This window comes from Mesoplodon bidens, assembly GCF_964165515.1.
Source record: "Mesoplodon bidens genome assembly, chromosome: 1".
Classification (NCBI taxonomy): domain Eukaryota; kingdom Metazoa; phylum Chordata; class Mammalia; order Artiodactyla; family Ziphiidae; genus Mesoplodon; species Mesoplodon bidens.
Window position 1 is genome coordinate 225417709 of NC_138176.1, and position 21725 is coordinate 225439433.

At 33.2% G+C, this 21725-nt stretch overlaps 1 protein-coding gene across 3 annotated transcripts in view; it reads right to left on the minus strand.

Moving 5' to 3' along the window:
- The window catches only part of LRBA (LPS responsive beige-like anchor protein), an 808478-nt gene that overhangs the window by 215131 nt on the left and 571622 nt on the right, over window positions 1-21725 (minus strand). For all 3 annotated transcript variants that reach the window (XM_081242275.1, XM_081242274.1, XM_081242273.1), the window contains exons 41-42: window positions 10641-10758; window positions 8211-8313 (exon numbers count right to left, since the gene is read on the minus strand). In XM_081242275.1, the coding sequence (XP_081098401.1) occupies window positions 8211-8313; window positions 10641-10758 (221 nt within the window). The remainder of the gene's footprint in view (window positions 1-8210; window positions 8314-10640; window positions 10759-21725) is intronic.

Sequence of the window (21725 nt, forward strand, 5' to 3'; positions counted from 1 at the left end):
CATTAGGGATATTAGTCTACAGTCTTCTCTTGTTAGCTTGTTTTTTCTTGTGATGTCTTTGCCTAGCATTGGTATTAGGGTAAAGATGGCCTCACAGAATGAGCTAGAAACTGTTTCTTCTTCCTGTTTCTTGTGGATGAGCTTATGAAAGATTGGTATCTTTTCTAATTTATCTATTGGATAAGATTCACCAGTAAAGCCATCTGGGCTTTGATTCTTCTTTGTGGGAAGATTTTTAAATTACTAATTCAATGGACCTCTTATAGGCCTATTCAGAATTTTAATTTCTTCTTGAGTCAGTTTTGACAATTCTGTCTTTCTAGGAATTTACCCATCTCATCACAATTGTCTTAATTTGTAGGCTGAAGTTGTTCAGGATATTTCCTTCTAATCTTTTTAATTTCTACATGGTAAGCAGTGCAGTCCCTTCTTTCATTTCTGACTATGGTAATTCATACCATCTCTTTTGTTCATAGTTAGGCAGTTAAAAGAATGTCAATTTTATTGAGCTTTTCAAGGAATCAGCTTTTGTTTAATTGATCTTCTTTATTGTTTTTTGTCTGTTTTTCATTGATTTCTGCTCTAATTTTCTTTAGTCACTTTTTCCTACTTGTTTTCCATTTAGCTTGTTCTTCTTTTTCTAGTTTCTAAAGATGGAAGCTTAGGTTACTGATGTTAGGCATTTCTGTATTTCAGATATAGGTATTTAAAGCTATAAAATTTCCCCCTGAATACTACTTTAGCTGCATCCCATAAATTTTGATATGTTATAACTCTGTTGGATACAGAAACCCAAATCACTGTCCTTCTTTGTACCATTGTAGGAGGAGTTGCTGTGTGCAGAAGTTACCAAAAGCACCAAAGGCTACTCTGAAGAGCTGCAGCAGCATGTCTGGAAACAACAAAAAAAAGGAGGTCCCAAGCACAGGCACTCTAAATGCAGGGAGGTATGTAGGGGAGAAACTGGCACAGACCATGGAGCAAGAAATAAAAGGAGAAAAAAGCCCTCCTACCACTCCAGTCACCCACTATGGCCTAACCTCTGCTCATCCTAACCTCATCCATGTACTTGACACCAAGCTTCAAACTGCAAGATAATATGATCTCCTGGTAGCTGTTATAACCTCTGATTATTTATGTGTTAAATTCCTTGATTAGTGTTCCCTAACAGAAAAAAAAATTGTCTGAATCAAGTGACAGGGTTGGGCAAAACTAGTGAAGAGAAAACTAAGATGATATTGTAGGTAGAAACTTTGGGTTGGTTCAGTATGTTGTTATGGCTTATAACTGGTATTGACGTGTATATGCTTATACTGTCAAGTACTCATGAAGTGTCAGAGAGAATATTCCAGATCAAGAGCTACAGGTAGAAGAGTGATAGTAGGATTAATTCTCCTGCCATTTGCCATCAGTAGTAGGTCAGGATTTAATCCAAATATCTCTACCTACTCATGTCCTATTGACTGAGAAGTCAGAAGTCTTACACCTAAACCCAAACCAAGAGAGATAGCCCAAAGGCTGCAACAGAATTCAAGGGCCTGCTTGCCAACTAGAACTTGTTGATACTGAATAGACAAACTCACAACAGTCAACCTCTGGCAGCCAAAACCTGCTGTTGCTACATGCAATGGCCTTTTTTCAGTCTATGTCTTACTGATTTTTCATCAAATCTTACCTTCTTGAAATACTCTCATTCTTTGGCATCACATTTTCCTGGATTTCCCATTTTTCAAGGCCTTTCTGTTTGTTTTGTTTTGTTTTCTTTCATTTACTTAACATTTAAATGTGGCATCTCCTCAGAATGCAGCCCTCGTTTCTCCTGCCCATTCTACAGTCTCTCCCCAGGTGAGTTCATTCCTCTCGGGCTTCAAATTTCATCTAAATGGTAATGACTCCCAATTACTACACTTTTCATTTGTGCTCTAGCCATACCTTCTTATACCTAACTTCCTATTCAACATTTCAGTCTAGACATCTTTCAGGGGTTTCAATTTCAACAGATCTAAAACTAACCTTCTCCTTTACAGTTCATTCACTTCTGCCCCCCACCCCCAACCCCAACCATGGGGGTATGGGAGGGTGGATGCATACAGGTACTCCTTCTACAGTGTTCCCCATCTCAGTCTGTGCTACTGAGCAGTTCAAGCTGAAACTTGGGAAGACACACTGGATGCCTCCCCTTTTTATCGTTGTCCAAATTTAGCTAATCTCCAAGTCACAGAAATTGTATCTCCTTAAAGTCTCTAAACAAGATGTCTCTCTTCCTGTAATGACCTAGAGCGGAGGGATAGGGGGGCAGGTGGGAGGGAGGCTCAAGAGGGAGAAGATATATGTTTACAAATAGCTGATTCACTTTGTTGTAAAACAGAAACTAACACAACATTGTAAGGCAATTATACTCCCCCCCCCAAAAAAGATGTCTCCCTTCAATGATACTACATTTTACTTCAATTTCTACAATAAGTTCCCGCCTCCAAACTGACACCATCTTCCAGAAATCACTAAGTGCCGGTGATACTTGCCTTCCAACATTCCTTAAAACACTGGAAGTTTCAGGGCCTTTACACATGCTGTTCACTCTTACAAAGGTTAGCTGATTCCAGTCCTTCATATCAAAATTTAAAGTCACATAGGAAGACATTTCTGACCATCTTATCCAAAGCACTCCATCTGCACTAACCACTATCAAAATACCCAAAACATCCTTCCTTCACTTACATGGTTTTTTCTTTTATTTACATATCTGTTTAAATGTTTGTGGGCAAGATGATATTTATATTGTACATTACTGGGTGATTGATACACTGTAAGTGCTGAAGATCTATTTAACTGACTGACTTAATAAACTAAGACTTTCAGCTTTCATCAACTGTGGGAAAACATTACAAAGAGTTCCTAAGTATGACAACACATAAAACTCTTTTTAAAATAAAGAGATAATCAGTAAAGACTTCCCTGGTGGCTCAGTGCTTAAGAATCCATCTGCCAATGCAGGGGACACAGGTTCAAGCCTGGTCCGGGAAGATCCCACATGCTGCAGCGCAACTAAGCCTGTGCGCCACATCTACTGAGCCTGCACTCTAGAGCCCATGTGCTGCAACTACTGAAGCCCACGCACCTAGAGCCTGTGCTCTGCAACAAGAGAAGCCACCGTAACGAGAAGCCCACACACCACAACAAGAGTAGCCCCTGCTTGCCACAACTAGAGAAAACCCACGCATAGCAATGAAGACCCAACATAGCCAATAAATAAATAAATCTTTAAAAACAAAAGAGAGATAATCAGTAGAATTTTTTATTAAGATAAGGAAATCTACTATGCCATTCTGAGCTGCTTCCTCCTGAACCCTGAAATTCCTCATTAAATTACAAAATTATGGAATCAAAAGCTTTACTGGGATTGTAAAGCAACTATGGCTAATAAACCAGAAGGGCCTCTTTATGTACCCTGTTTACATAAAAGTTGTAACCTGTTACATGTCCACGAATTTTTTGATATTTTCTCTTCAAGAGGTGGAACTTGATTCTCCTGCCATGGAGGCTGGGCTATATTTAATAACTCACTTGTAACAAGATGTAGCAGAAATGATGGCGTGTGACTATCAAGGCTAGGTCATAAGAAGACACTGGGGCTTCTGTCATTCTCTCTAGGATCACTTGCTCTGGGGAAAGTCATATAGTCACTCAAAAGCAGCCTATGGAGAGGAAGACTTGGTGCAGAACTCAGTCCTACTGCCAAGGGGCATGGGAGTGCATCCTCTTAGAAAGTCCTCCAGCCTAGGATAACTGCAGCTCCTGCTAATATCCTATTATTTGTTGATTCTATCTCAATTGCATTTGTAATAAGATACTAACTAAAAAAATTGAAATAAACACTAATCAAAATCAACACAAAATTAGGTATGTTAAAAGTAAACTCTAAGTTTCTACTGCTAATACATTTCAATCAATAGAAAAATCCCAGTGTTAACTTTCCTCCTAGTTCTTAAATTAGTTAACTAAATTCTATTGATGAAGCATTACACCTACTAAGAAAGAAAACAGTTGACGATGGTGCTATTTAAACATAGACAACTGGTCAGCACATAGGAAAGAGAGGTATAACCCCACACTCTCCCAATTCCCTGTACTGTGAGAGATGCTTTTTGGCATTTTAACATTCCTTTCAAGTAGTTATTAAGTTACTTTGAACAATATAAATACTAGTTATTAAGTCCATATGTATACACAAAGTTAATATTTGAACTCTGATTTACCAGAGATTAAAGATAAAAGTTTTAATTAACTATGTTGTATTCAAAATCCTTAATATATGGATTTGATATTTACAACAGAGAAAATAATTACAACAAATATGACATAATAAAGCAAAGTCTAACCATTTTTATCAAAATGATTAAAATTTTTAATCTAATTTATCATACGTGTTAAATAATGGTACATTTGAAAATGGGTATGTAATAAGCACTTTTGTAATTTAGATACTTTAAATATAGAGAGCCTACTTTTCTATGATCTGTGTTGAGATAAAATTTAATATAATACATTTACTAAACTTAAGTGTGTAGTTTAGTAAGTTATGAATATACCTATTTCTGTAACCAACCATCAAAGAAAGACCCCAAAAAGGCAATTCCTTTGTCCCAGTGTCTGGCTCCTGGTGACCAATGACCTGCTTTCTGTCACTATATGCTTCTGTTTTTTCAACAATTTCACATAAATAGAATCATATAATTTCACATAATTTTTCAGTCATTTCATGTAAGTAGAATCATAGCCCATGGCTATGATGTACGTAGCCCACAGTACTTAACTTCTTTTACTCAGCACAATGTTTCTGAGAGTCATCCATGTTGTTGCATGTATCAGTACTCAATTCCTTTTTATTTCTGAGTAGTATTTCATTGCATGGATGCAGTGCAATCTATTGATCCATTTACAGTTGATGGAACTAGAAATGTTTTCAGTTTGGGATTACATGAATAACATTTGCTTACAAGTGAATGTGTGTACATATATTTTCATTACTCTTGGTAAACACCTAGGAGTGGAACTGAAAGGACATAAATTAAGTGTATATTAAACTTAATAAGAAATCTGGCAAATTTTCCGAAGTGACTATATGAATTTGCATTCCTACTAGCATAGTTCTAGAGTTCCTGATACTGTATATTGATTTCACATTCTTTATCTTTTTCTGTTTTTGAAAATCAGGTTTACTGATTTCTTTACATAGCATAAAATTCATCCTTTTTAAGGTATACAATGCAATGAGTTTTGCCAAACAAAGAGAGTTGTGTAACAAGACAACAATCAAGACAGGAAATATTTCCATGTTATCAAAAGGTTCCCTCACACCCTCCTTTGTAACTTATCCTCCCTCTTCACCTCCAATCTCTTGAAACCACTGATCTGATTTCTGTCCAAGTAGTTTTATTTTTTCCAAAAGGTCATATAAATGAAATCACACAGAATGTAATCTTTTGTGTCGCCTTCTTTCATCTAGCATAATACCTTTTAAACTCATCTGCCTTGTTCTGTATTTTAGTAGCTTATTCCTTCTTATTGTTGAGCAGTATATCCTGTTGTATGGTTGAATGTACCATAATTCATCCATTTACTAGTTGAGGACCATGTTGGCTATTTCCAATTTTTTGTGACTATGAATATAGCTGCTATAAACATTTGTGAATAGGTCACTACATGAATATACATATTTTCATTTCTCTAGGGTAAATGCCTTTGAGTGAGACTACTGGGATGTATGGTAAATGTATGGTTAATTTTACATGAAACTGCAAAGCTGCTGACTTTCCCATCAACAACATGTGAAGTTCCAGTTACTCTGCATTCTTATTAGCTCTTGTTGTTATCAGTTTTTAAAAAGTCATTCTAATAGGTGTGCCATGAGATCACACTGTGGTTTTAACTGGCATTTCCTTGATTACTAATGATGTTTGGCATCATTTCATGTGTTTGATATTTGTATCTATTCTTTGCTGAAGTATCTGTTCAAATCTACCTATTTTTTAAAAACAGATTGCTTGTCTTGTAGTTAAATGTAAGAGTTTCTTACATATCCTGTATATAAATCCTTTGTCACATATAATTTGAACTAATATTTTAACCCAGCCTAGAGCATATCGTTTCATTTTCTTAAGAGTGTCTTTCAAAAGCAAATGTTTTTAATTTGAAAGGTCAATTGATGATTCTTAAAAAAATCTTATCTAAGAAATCTTTGCCTAACTCAAGGTCACAAAGATTTTTCTCCTATGTTTTCTTTAGGAAGTTTTACTTTGGCACTTACATTTAGGTTATATTACATTTTGAGTTAATTTGAGTTAATTTATGCTACATTTTGAGTTCATATGTTACATTCTGAGATAAAGGATGAGGTGGGGTTTTTTTGTCAGGGTTTATTTTTTATTTTTATTTTTTGCATATGGATATGCAATTGTTGACCACCATTTGTTGAAGAAACTATCTTTTCCCATGGACATATCTTGATACCTTTGTTAAAAATCAAATTGACCATTTATGGATGGGCCTATTTCTGGACACTATTATATTCTATTGCTCTATAAGTCTATTTTACAAAACTACCAAACTACACTAGTTAATGTAATTTTATATTAAGTCAAAATCAGATAAAGTCCTCCAACTTTTTCTTTTTCAAAATTGTCTTAGCAATTCTAGATATTTGCATTTCCATTTATATTTTACAATCAGCTTTTCAATTTCTTCAAAAGAGCCTTTTAGGATTTTGGGTAGGATTGCTTTGAACCTATAGATCTGTTTGGAGAGAACTAACATCTTACTTTTATTGAGTCTTCCAGTTCATGAACATGGTATAATACAACGTTCCATTTTTAGGTTTCTTTCATTTTCCTTAGCAGTGTTTATAGTTTTCAGTGAACAAGTCTTAAGAATATATTTTCAAATATATCCACAGTTATTTAAATTTTTGATACTATTTAAACAGTACTTTAGTTCCAATTTCCAATTGTTCATTGCTAGTATACAGGAATAAAATTATGTATGCTATGAAATAGCTAAACTCTTTTATGAGGGTTTTTCCCCTATATATATATATATATATATATATATATATATTTTAACATCTTTATTGGGGTATAATTCCTTTACAATGTTGTGTTAGTTTCTGCTGTATAACTAAGTGCATCAGCTATATGTATACACATATCCCCATATTTGCTCCCTCTTGCGTCTCCCTCCCACCCTCCCTATCCCACCCTTCTAAGTGGTCACAAAGCACCAAACTGATCTCCCTGTGCTATGCAGCTGCTTCCCATTACCTATCTATTTTACATTTGTTGTTTATGAGTTCTAACAGCTTTTTTCCTTTTTAAAAACTTTGCAGTTTCCCTGGTAATTTCACATTAAGTCATGTATATATACTGATAAAGACAGTTTTATTTCTTCCTTTTCATTCAAGATGGTCTTTAGTTTCCTTTTCTTGTAATGCCTTTTTGTGGATTTGGAATTCAGGTAATGCTGGCCTCACAGAATTACTTGGGAAACTTATCCTTCTTTTCTATTATCTGTAAGAGTTTTCCCAGAAATTATATTACTTCTTCATTAAACATTTGATAGAATTTGCCAGTGAAATCATTTGAGCTAGGAATTTACTCTGTTAGAAGATTTTAAGCTACGAATTCAATTTCCTCTGTAGAGTTATTAAAGTTATCCATTTTTGTTAGTGAGATTTGACAGTTTGTCTCTTTCATGGAATTGTCCATTTCATCTAAGTTGTCTAACTGGCATAAATTTATTCATAATATTTCCTTATATTTTTTTAATATCTATAGGATCTGTAGTGATACCCCTTCTTTCATTCTGATATTGGCAATTTGTGTCTTCTTTTTTTCATAAGTCTGGTATAGATATTTATTACACTTATTAACCTTTTCAGAGAAACAATTTTTCATTGCATTGATTTTTCTTTACTGTTTTTATTTTCCTTGTCATTGATGTTCTGCCTTTGGTTATTTTTTTTTTCAGATTAGTTTAATTTACATTTGTTCCTCTTTTTCTAGTTTCTTCAGACAGAAGTTCAGTTGACTCAAAACAGTATACTAATAATCATCATTTACAATGGAGCATAAAACAGAAGGTCATGCATTTCAAAACAAATTAGAACAAATATTAGTACATATTACTTTCCATATTTTTCACATATAAAACAGCACCTGGTTTGAAGCAATCCAAAACTGGTTCCAATACCAACACGAGGTAGATAGTTAACCACTTTCTTTACTGTTGCAGGGTCTGGGAAGTTGAACATTATAGCAACTAGGAAAAATAATTTTTAAAAGTTAGAATGAAATATGATTTTCTTTCTGGAAAACTGACTTCTTGGTCCAATAAAATGTTTACTCTTAGTTCAGGTATCTTTTAAATAGAATTCTTACTGTATTACTTTTATTATGGTATATATCAAGTTTTAGCATTAATAATTAGCCAGTGATGATACTCATTTTACACATGAACTACCACAAACAGTACCTTCTCTAAATACTGTCAGAACTAATAACAACTATTGTTGCATTAATGTGACATGAAGTTGAGATTTTATCTTGCTACAACTTCCAATTTGCAAAATTGAATTTTAGCAAGTTAAAAATATATCTGTGAATATCTATAAAGACATTTAAAATTTTAAGATTATATATTTAACAATCTAATACCCAAAATTCTACATATATAGCTAATAAACTGTCAGCTGTACTTACTACTAATCATCAACAGCTTAAAAAAATATTCTCTTTACAATCCTTATATGTTTATGCTTTGTATGTTCCTATAATTCAGAAAAATGTGTGACCTGAAGAAAAATTTTTCCTCTCTGGTCAATAATCAATTTAAATGCTCTTTAATCATTTCTATCTCAATAATTACACATTTTGAGAATATCAATAAATGTACATCATATATATAAATATATTCAGCATATAAATGTTAACTTGTGACAGTCATCTATAAATTTTTATCCTTCTTAAAAAATATGAAAATAACAAAGTCATAAAATCATGACAGAGAATTTAGAAGATATTAATTTGGTTAGTCTTGAAATTTTAATTATATTAACTTATGTATCAGAACCATAAAAATCTACAAGTACTCATCTAGAAGATGATCCTTTTCTCCACCTAGCCTGAAAAAATACTATGAGCCAAAAAATTTTATCAGTGTTAGCACAATTTTTAAACACGGGCTTTATAACATGTTTTAGGTAAATAATTATATGATCATTCACTAAACACCTAAAAGATATTTAGAACTGTCATATACATATCCAACATAACTTTTTTTTTTTTTTTTGCTCTATGTGGGCCTCTCACTGTTGTGGCCTCTCCCGTTGTGGAGCACAGGCTCTGGACGCACAGGCTCAGCGGCCATGGCTCACAGTCCCAGCCACTCCACGGCATGTGGGATCTTCCCAGACCGGGGCACGAACCCGTGTCCCCTGCATCGGCAGGCGGACTCTCAACCACTGCGCCACCAGGGAAGCCCCAACATAACTTTTTAATAAGCCTTTCTTACATATCCACTATTACATTGAATACAGGGGGAAAAAAAAGGAAAAACTCAGGTTATGGCAGGTGACCAAGGCCATGAGGGAAAGGCAATAGAAAAACACACAAAGATACAAAGCAAGGAAGCATGAGAAATTTCAAAGAAGGAAAATAAATGAAGATGAGCAAGTAATAACTATTGTAAGGTCGAAACCCCTTTGGGACAGCAAGAATGCAGACTGAACTAAAGTGTGAAACATTCACATGATTATTTGCCTGGACAAATAATGTTTACATTAGAAAAAGAGGTATGTGTGTGGGAGAAGACCAAATATGGAAGGGAAAAACATCTTTTCCTAAAAAAATCTGCATTCCCTAAAACACATGATTTCATTAAAAAAGAAAGTATGTATGGAATATACATTATGTGTAGATTTTTTAAATGATAACTTGTAGATTATAGAAAGAGAAAATAAGAAAACTTAAATCTATTTAAATGAAATGAGTATATACAATAAATCACAATATTCTCGGTGTATGTCTCCACTCGTACCCAACGATGCTTTTCCTTCAAGTTCACCTTGTCTTTTTTGTCTTAATGAATTTCACCAAGTTCAATTCTAAACCCGCAAATTGAATTTTAGTTCTTTCAAGAATGATGTAATACAAAGCAACCAGGACAGTTCAGTACCATTTTCTGATGGTCCCTTTATAAATGGCAATAGATTAGACAAAAAATTAAATAAATGTATGAATCATTGGATTACCCTCTCCCCTCTCGAAATGCAACCACCTTCCAGAAGGAGTTTAAGCATCAGAGCAATATGAAAACTCTACGACTGATTAAATGGGTAGTTATTCCCCATATTTATAAAGCACTACACTAATTTGTGATTTGGCCAGAAAAATAAATTACTACAGATATTTCTAAGAGTGACCAAAGGGGGAAAAACCATGAAGATGCACGTGGTTCAAAAAGAGATCAGTAGCACAGAGAGTGGGCTACAAAATTCTGTCTAAATGGAAACAATATGGTACGTTCAAAATGAAATCTTAAGGAGATGAAGGTTAGCTTTGTAACAATATACGTCTGCAACATATTACCTCTGTTTGCCATAAAGATTTCCAGGGCTGTATTCTGCAAAAGATAACGACGAGAAAAGATCGATCGTATCTCTGTGAACAGCCATTTTCCATGCAGCCCTTCTGTATATGCCAGGATCTAGTGAGGAAAAAGGGAATCCAGAGTTAAGTAACAATAGAATTTTTTTGTTCTTCCCCCCAATTAAAACAGAAAAGTCCCTATTAAGAAAAATAATTTCTAAGAACTGAATAGTTATTGAAATAATTTGGAGGGTGACTAAGAAAAGAGATTACAATTCATGAAAAAAGATGTTTAAATGAAAAAGCAGAAGAAAACTGTAACATCTATTTATAAACATATTTGGGGGCCTTTTAAAGCAATGATGTAGTCTACTGTTTTTTAGGAAATACATATTGCATTACTGATTGATTGATTTTTGAGTCATATTATAGAAAGCAAAATTTTAGACAACCCTTAAAAAGAAGACCTCAAAAGAATGTCCTACATGCTTACAGATGACATATAAAATTCAATTTCATATGATTATAACATATCCAGAAGTACTTTTTGCATACTTTAAAATTACAAATTTAAGTTCATAACTTCAAAAAATCACACTTATAAGGTCACTGTTAAGGCAACAGTCACTCATTCAGAAAGCACAAAGACTGACTGTATGAGAGGTTAAGTATCATCTTGTCAGCTAGGCTAAACACAAACCTGCGAATGAACTCAGCATAATCTCTCTATGGAGTAGGAGGTTGTCAGAGTGACTTGTTACAATTCTTGTCATCCCATGTGACAGACGCAATGGCTTAGAATCTTTGCCAACTCAAAGTAATCCTGTCTTTAGTCCTAAGCCACTTTGTTGCTTTGTTATTCAAGTTTTGTTTTTTAAAAAGTTCATTTCAAAAGCTTAATTATGAAGGTGTTAAATGAAAACCAGAACTGGAATTTCTCCACACTAGTACTTCACAGAATATTAATGAAGAAAATGAGATGTATTTGCTATCAAACACTGATGAAAATCTGTGACAGCAAATTAAGTTAAACAACTAAGATAAATTTCTCAAAAGTAACCATCATTAAAAAATAAAAATAAAATGACATTTGATTATGATATTGCATTGTAAGGACAAAGACAGGATAAGCAAAAAGAGGAAAAATAATGAATAGTGAGAATGTATCCTATGTAAATGTTCATTTTTGATTTCCATTTTCTAGATCTTAATCGTAAAAAAACTACATTCCTTAATGCAAAATACAGGGGATTTTTTGGGGAAAAAAAAAGAGAGCAACCTTATTTAACTCACTAAATATGTATTTAGATTTTTCTACAGAAATTATTCTATTTCTGGTACCACAGAATCTAGAAATGAAAGACTGGGTACAATTCTTAGGCTCGGTGTTTTTTGAAAAAACAAGATAACAATTCAAAGTCCCAAACAACTAATCACACTTTCAGCTTTAAAACAGGTGATAGAGAAAATCCTACTATCTCTTTCATACAATCAATACCTATGTAAGTAAGATCAAGAGAAATTAGGAGAAAAAGAGAGGACAAAATATCGGTTCTACTCTCAAATAGTTTCTTAAACCAGAGGTCACATGCACCCCTTTCTCCGACCACAACCAGCAGCTCCAAGGCTCCAGAGTCTGCAGTGGCCTCCTGACTGGTCTCTCTCCTTCTAATCTTACCTGGAGAATCTACTATAACTAGAGGAGCCAAAAAAATATAACTTTTTAAGTATAAATCAGATCATATACTCGTATATTTAATACCATCCAGTGGCTCTGCATTACACGCATAATAAACTCTGAAGCTCTTTGTAACTGTTTATAAAGCCTGACATCTGGGACTGTCTGATGAGCCCAACTCATTCTTCCTCAGGGCCTTTATACTTGCTTTCTCCTCTGCTTGGAATGTTCTTCTCCCAGATCTTTGTATGGCTGGCTCACCCTCACAGTCACATTTCTGTTCAAATGTCACCTCCTTAAAGAAGCCACAGGATCTAAACCCCACTTCTGCCACTACTGCCTCATCCCACCCCAAACTCATCAGATTTCCTTGGTAACACTTATCACCGCCAGAAATTACAATATTTCCTTGCTTGTCTATTGCCTCTCTTCAGCACTAGAATATTAGAATCTAAGTTCTATTAGACCAAAGGCTTTGAATGCACTCTATTTCCATCTTCTAGAACAAGGTCTGACACAAAGTAGGTGTTTTTGAATGATTAAATGAATCAATGAATGGCAACCAGAATTCCATATATGATGCACATTAATTTTGGGGGGGCCGTATGGTATTTTCCCAAAATTTCAAGTAGTTGAAAATACTTGAGAAAATGGTTATTTACATAAATATGCAGATTTCTGGTTTCTCAGGAAAAACTGGAGCATCTGTCAAACCTAGATCTATATACTCCACATAGTACAACTGGCATGCACTCTCGGTTTTGAACCAGTCTCCACTCATTCACTCGTTTACTATCTGTCTAGTTTCCATTGGTATTTGAGTTTGCCATACTTAACTTATCAAGTAGTAGAGAATCCAATACATGTTCTGTAACACTTGTAGCCCAATCTATCCAACAATTAATAAGGAAAATTAGACTTAAACAAGATAAATACTTAATACAAAGTCCCTTGGGAAGTTAGTGGCAAAGTCTGGCCTCCTCCCAGGTTTTCTAATCCAAATGTCCAGAGCTTACGTATATACTACATTGTCACATTTCTAAAAAAGGGTTTAAATGTTTGTTAAACTAGAACTCAACTCATCAGAAATTTTAATCAACTACATTTGTTTTCCTGTACTTGTGTTAAAAGTGAAAGAGGAAAATCAAACAAAAACAAACAACAAAGCATTAGGCTTTAAGCTCTGTCATATGCTAAAAATATCACACACTGGTCTGAAAATTCTACCTCTTATATACTATAAAGCTATATAACTAGTATTGTTGCTCATAATGGTGATGCCAATCATTGCAAGATCATGGTCATGCAACTAAAGATTTATTTTCTAGACTATTCCAATTACTAGGAGAAGTATACACTCTTACAAGATTTTTCATGTAATAGTTTTTCAATCAATCAAAAATTTCAATTTATATCCCATTCCTTTAAGCAGTAGTTATTTTTAAAATATACTTGAAATATAGCAAGTGGTATGGTCCTTTAAAATTTGTTTTATTACCAAATGTCAAACATACGCAAAACTACAGAAAATGACATAAGCCCCATGTACCCATTACTGAACCTTAGAAAATCCTAACATTTTGCCACACTGTCCTATATATTTTTAAAACTTATAAAGCATTACAGATAATGTTGAAATTCCCATATATAACCCTTCCTTATCCCAGTTTCCTCCTTCATCAGAGCCAATCACTATCCGTGTTTTGAGGTTTAACATTCCCATGTAAGTTTTTATACTATTAGTACATATACATCCACAAATAATATCCAGAATTGTTCTACATGTTTTCAAACCTGATATCAATGGTATCATACTGAATGTATGACAGTGTGCAATCAGAGTTAAATATAAGCAGGTAAAATAGTGTTTTAAAACTTAGAGAAAAAGAAACAGGAGGAGAGACAGAAAATTATTTAAAATTGCCAAAGCTATCAAAATTTAAAATCTTACACAAAAAAAATTAGACTGACTTAAAAAAAAAGTAACAAATGAAATTCTACACTTATGGTCAAGATAGTGGGATTTAAAATAGAAACAAAGAATCTCTTAACTAACAGAATTACTAGCTGAAATTGATATAATAACATTTCTTTTAAGTATTCATTAGGAAAAGGTGTCAGTACTGAAAAGCAGCTGAGGCCTAGCTCAGTAAGAGGTTTATTTCTTATTGGACTGGTATATTCCTGGTCTGAGGCTTCACTTCAAAGTCTCTAGAGTTCAATTAAAACTGGATTAGGTAGAAGCAGACCCTTCTTTGGGACTTTCTGTTCACTGAAACTCTACATACACTGACAGCACCCTAGACAGAGGTCTAGCCCTCCAATGAATCAGTTGCTATGGAAACCGTATCATTACCATTGCTCTGCAGTTATGACCACAAGTCCTGAATAGCTTGAAAGCTTAAGCCCTCAGCACTCTCTTTGAATGTTTACCACCTTGTTTTCATATTGTTAGTATTATTAGTGAATTCAACTTTCATATATTAATAATTTGTTTGAACAAAGATAGTTTATTGGTTAAATGTTGACATAAGGTTGTAGAGAAGAAAAAAAGAAATCAGTATTTAATATATACATGTATATATACTCACACACATATAAAAGCATATATACTCTTTCTTTACATTAAAAATACCAAACATATTTTCTTTAAAATTTTTATCTGAAAATTGTGACTCTGAAAAAGGATTTATTATTTTGCCTGAATAGTACACAGCTTTTATTCTACACTTCAAATAGTATACTATGAATACATGGGAAAATTTCTTCACCCTGTTGCATTAATTGGCTTGAAAGCAAAGTATTTTTCACCTTTAACCATTCATTTTGAAAAGCTAAAGAATTTATCCAAATAACACTTTCTTCTGCTTTCTCATCCTCATGAAAGAATAAAAAAGAAACCTGCATTATTGCCCAACTGCCAGATACTCTTATTTACTGAATATTAGGTATGTTCAAAAAATAGATTTAAAACAGTCTCTGAAAATATAGCCATATTTGTTCCACTTAAGTAAAAAAAGGTTTTGTTTTCAAAATCTACCCTCAATAAATATAAAATGTTTTCAAATTCTTTTTAAAGGGAAAGATATTAAAAAGTGATCAAATGTTTTAACCTCAAAAATAAGAAATATTTACATGGGAGTCTGCACATATAGAATCAATAAAAGTGTTTTCAAAAACACTATTCTTAATGTTTACAGCTAGCACTGCATATCTTAGTCCCAAATATTCACCAATTTTTGGAGAGGTTTTACTCTTTCAGAGAATTCCACACTGATTTCTGAAGAATTCAATAATAAAAGTAAAATTAGATAAAATATACAAACAATAGTACTTAAAATTTCACATCAAAACCATTTCCAAAGTATATGGATATATATTTAACATGAAGAAAAGCATTTTAAACTTAGCATACAAAATATAAACTAATCATGCCATCAGTTAAATAATGATACCACAGGTAGAAAATATTCATATCCCATTTTCATGGAACATAATTATAAATTAGTCACAAGGATTATACCTTAATATGGGAAAACAGTAAATATTTGAAATATATTTAAAATTAAAACACATGCTAAAAAAGACACTAGTCTAAAAATAGTCTATCAACTCACCACTAAATACATGTACAAATATGTTTTACTTACGCTAATTGCAATTTTACCAAACCATTTTAAAGTAAGTTTAATCAGGTATTTTAAATTTGTACCACTCTATTATTAACATAGTTTTTGGATTTTGCTGCATGTAATTTTCTCTGAAGCTTGATACCAAAGCACAGCATTAAATTTATTCTAATACTGAATTCCAGTTGGTTTAAGGATGTACTTCATCATCAACTATATAAATGTTAGTAAAGTTTTTAAAGATATATTCTTAAAACAAAACTTAGAGGTCTTTTCGAATTGAAAAATGGCATATACTTGACTCTGGTAGAAATTTTAAGATGGCAATTTTGTTATTTAATATATATCCATGAACACATAGAAAGTCCCCAAACTTGGAAAAGAACAGAACAATGACAACAAAAGTATAAAAGTTATGAATACAGAGAAAATTACCTTTTAAATTAATTATGAGTCATTTGATATTTTTCATCTATATAGTAAATTTCCTCCTTCTGCTTACTAGTTCTATGATGCAGTACAGTATTCTTCTTAGCATTTTCATGGGTGAAAAATTCAATTAAACATATTCATTACTCTAATGTTCTATTTGGCAGCTTAGTCAGTATGAAAAATTTTAAATATATAAATAAAATGCTATGTGACCTCTGTATTGATTGGGCTAAAGTGGTTTTAGCCTGGGAGTGGATGATGGGGCAGCTGGGAGGAGCAAGAGGGGAGCATACAAACACACACACTCTTAGGTTTTCTCTTCCAATTACTGAGGGAGATGATAAAACCACAGCAAATGATGTATCAGCTCATTTTATCTTATCGCTTTGGGGCTAGGTGACAATGAAGTTCATATTTCACTGGCTCCCATTGAAGATTGTGAAAATTACTTGCCCTCATGACCTGAAATTTCACTAGAAGACAGAAATTTCTCTTCTGCAAAGTAATGCAATTTTTCAGATGTCAACCTTTAGCCCAGCTTTAAAAATTAATTTCATTTATATTAACCAATGATATTGATATTTTCACAGAACGCTCTTTGATACATAAAGCAATGACTGGCAAATTGATGTTGCTTTAGATGGGTAAAACTATTTTATTTTAAGCTGCTATGGCAGACAGATTTATGGCAAACTGAAATTCCCATTTCATAATTTAATATTTGTGCTGGAGTAGTGCACCTTTAAGCCCTTGGCCTGTAAATAATTCAGACTCAGTTGGTTCTGTTTTATTTTCAATATTCTTCAGCTTAAAAATAATTTGCATTCTAAATGATGTATCATAAAGCCACCTCTTATTGAACTAACATTTAGTATATATCCTAACGAGTCAAAAGCCAAATATAATAATGAATAAGCATAACAAAGAAGATATTTATCCACCAGCTAACTAATTTTTAGAATTTTAAAAATTTGAACTATATCTCCAATCTGATTTTTTTTAAAGAAGAGCCCAGATACACCACAAACGGTTAATAATGAAGAATAATAAGCAACATGAATGCATCTTACTTTATTTTTCTTAACAGTACATAAAGTAAAGAGCTAGGTATTAAGTTTTCAGAAAAAGAGTAGAATAAACTTAGATAAGTACCTGAATTAAAATAGAGACATTTGGATTTGGAGGTACCTTTTAAGATAAAAATATAATAAAAATAAAGCCACAATATCAGTTTTACCACGAACAAGATGTGAAAGTGTTCCATATGATTTTAGTATAGAGATACAGAAATTACCTTGAAATCTGTACAAAGAAAATTTAAAATATTTTGGAGTAGTAAAAATGTTACTAAAAAATATACCGTCTGGTACCTTATCAAGTTTTTATTACCTTTATCCAGTAAAGAGTTTTGTCTAATTCAAATGCCTTGAGAAAACAATCATTAGACCAATACCCTTCATTTTAATAATGAGGTAAATTAAACATAAACATGCATTAATTTATGCATTAATCTATATTCAAAATTAGAAAAAGGTCAAAAAAGACATTTCTCTAGTTTAGCTATTTTCCCCCCAAAATGGTTTAATACCAGTCTGCCTAACTTTCTATTCCCAAAATCACTTTTGCATTTCTTATGCTAACAATATCCGTATTATTTTTTCTTTAAAAATATTTATAGTTAATTTTCCTTACATGTATGATACGAGGAAATGGTAATATAAATAATACCTTATAATTTTTCCATTTAGATTGGAAACATTCCTAGTTCTCAAAAACTTGTGAGAATGACATGCTATTGTCACTGAATTCAAGTTACAAAGTGTTTTTAGCTATTATTCTGCACCCTGACTCTCTAAGGTCATGAGCTTTCTATTCCTGAACAAAGAGTTAAATTTAAATCAGCACTAATAAAAAACCACCTAATTTTAAACGTGCTGGAATATTCTATAATATATACTTTTAAAACAAGCAATGGACACAAACTATCTTTCTTCGCAATGCCAATTCTTACTTTATGAACTCAATCTCAATCTCAGATTGGTACCAAACGCCCTCCCTACATACAGGAACCAAATCTTCAAATTAGAGTAATATCAGCCTGTAGCTAGACTACTTATCTCTTTGTAGCAGATACAACATGGTTTAGTCACTGGAAGATTCTCTGGTGACTAACCTATTTAAACTAATTAAAGGGAAAACCTTTGTTTATCTTCAAGAAATTTGCTTTTGTTCTTCAAACACAACAGAGAACAGAAATAGAAAGCAAAAGGAAAAGGAAAAAGTTGCATTAGAACTTGATGCTAATATCAGGACACTTTCTTCCTAATTAGAGGGAAATACTTTTCCACTTCATTTTTTTTAGCTTTCTTCCTCCTATTAAGTACTCATCTTGTTTAGCTGGAGTCAATTATAAATGACTAGTATAGGCTCTTATTTGCTTCCATGTTTGCTCATATTCAGCTTCAGATATAATCTTCCAAAAAGCTATTTTTTTAAAGGACCTATATTACAGAAAACATGATGAGTGCTATTTAAATAAGATTTGAGGGTTAACATGATTTCATTGCATAACTCAATAACACTGCACACCCTCACTAGATTGGAGTTCCTACTTCCTGGAGCTTCCTGAGATTAGGCCACTGGTGTTAGTCATCTTTCTATTCACATACCAAACATGGTGCCAGGAACATGGAAGACACTGACTGATGGATGGACAGTCAGCCCAACCCCACAGACTACATACAGTCTAAGATTCTGGGAACACATGAACACAAACGCAGCACAAAGCAAAAAGGGACAGAAAAATGAAAAGGAAAACTACAACACAGCATTAAAAAAAATAAATAAATTCAAGGGTCAGCGTATTTCAACTTCTGACCAAGATGGAGTACCAGGGACTGGATTTACCCTTGTACACAAAAAATATTTAAAACAGATATAACATGTGGAAAAAACTGTTTTTAAGAGATGAAACACCAAGCAGTGAAAGACAGTGATCTCTGAGAGACAGGAAAAAAAAGTGGTGACACCACCGACTGCCCCAGCTCTCTGCCAGAGGAGACTCTGCAAGCCCCAGAGCAGACAGGAACACAGTGGTCTCTTGGAATAGAGAAAACAGCTTGAAGTACTATGAGATAAAGGGGGGCTAAAACTGCAAAATAGAGTAGCAGATTGGAGAAAGCTGAAAAGTAGCAGAGCTCCTGAGATCTGCAGTCTTCAGGTGAGATCTGATCAGCTTAAGAAAACAACCTGAGACCAGTAAAAGAATCATTCCCCCAAATTACAGGGAACAATATGCAGAGCTCACACAACCAGAGCAAAGAACAATCTCATAATTCATCGAGCACTGGTTAGGGTACTCAGAAGGGTTTTGCCTCAGTAGAGGGGGAAAAATTAGCCCTAGGCTAAATGCTGCTCTGGTCCTGCCTAACAAACCTTAACAGCAAGATCCACATAGATCAAACCATTTCCAAGGTACGTAATTGTATCTTAGAAAAATGGATTAAAATATTTATAGCATACAAAAATATCCAACACACAACAGGGTAAAATTCACAACAGCTGGTACTCAATTCATAAATTACCAGGCCTGAAAAAAAATCAGGAAAATATAACCCATAATGAGGAGAGAAATTAATTAATCAAATGACACAAATGACAGAATTATTGGTAAAAGACATCAAATTGGACAAAGTAGATTTTAGAGCAAAAAAACATTAATAGGAATAAAGAGGGTCATTTCATAATAATAACAGATCATTTCATCAAGAGGTCATAATTATCCTAATGGTTTCTGAACTGAATAATAGAGCTTAAAAAATATATGAAGCAAAAACTGAGAGAACCGAAACAAGGAATACACAAATCCACAATTATAAACAGATTTCAACATTTCCCTTTCAATAACTGATAAAGCAAGTAGATGGCACATCAGTAAGGATATAGAATACTTGAACAAGAACACTGAACATGAACTGACATCTATAGAACACTCCATCGAACAACAGTAGAATATACATTTACAAAGATAGAGCACATTATGAGCCAAAAACCAAGTTGCAATAAATGTAGTTAATTCCAATCATATAAAGGTATATTTTCTGACAACAATGGAAATAAATTAGAAATCAGTAACAGAAAGATTTTTTTTTAATTCCCAAAATATGAAAACGAAATAGTATACTTTTAAGTAAACCCATGGGTCTGAGAAAAAAAATTATGAAGTATTTTTAATTGAATACAAATGAAACCACAACATATAAAAAGTTGTGGAATGGCAGTTAAAGTAGTACTTAGAAGGAAATTTCTAGCACTAAACACCAATATTAGTGGGAAAGAAAAAAGGTCTCATATCAATGATTCAGCTTCCACTTTAAAAAAACTAGAAAAAATAAAAGCAACTTAAACCCAAAGTAAGCAAAAGAAAAGAAATAAAAATCAAAGTGAAAATCAATGAAACAGAAAATCGAAAAATAGAGAAAAAATAATCAGTGAAACCAAACACTGGCTCTTTGAAAAGGTCAATAAAATACATAAACTTCTAACCAGACTGATCAGGCAAAAAAGAGAGAAGACACAAATTACCAAAATCAAGAATGATATCAGGAATTATCAATATCAGAAGAGAAAAAGCATCCCTATGGATTACACAGAGACTAAAAGAATAATAAGGGAATATTACATACAACTTTATACCACTAAATTGGACAATTTTTATCAATGGACAGATTTCTTGAAAGACACAAACTACCAAAGCCCCCTCAAGAAGAAACATAACATGAATAGCATTATATTTATTAAAGAGATCAAATTGGTAGTTTAAATCTCCCCATAAAGTAAACTCCAGGGCCAGATGGCTCCACTGGTGAATTCTATAAATATTTAAAGAAGAAACAGTACCAATGCTATACAAACTCTTCTAGAATATTAAAGAGGAGGGAATACTTGCCAACTCATTCTATGAGGCCAGCCTCACCCATATATTAAAACTAGAGAAAAGCCTTATAAAACAAGAAAATCCAAGGTGCAGTCTCACTTATTTATGTAATTTCTTTGTCTTAAGACATTAATGGATACTCTATAAAATAAACTCGAACTACCAAGAGAAGTTTTCCCACTCCTGCACTTTCACAAATTATCCCTGAATGTACCCAACTGTCCCCTACATTTTTCAAGAATGTCTACACCAGTTTCCTTTTTTTGTGTATTCCAATTTGACATTCTTTGGATTTTAGTAGGGTGGCTGAATTCTCAGCCCTCTCATTTTACAGTGAGGGATTTCATCCATGACCACTGCTTCTAATACTAAACCACAAAAGAGTGCTAGAATCTACTGATAAGACATTA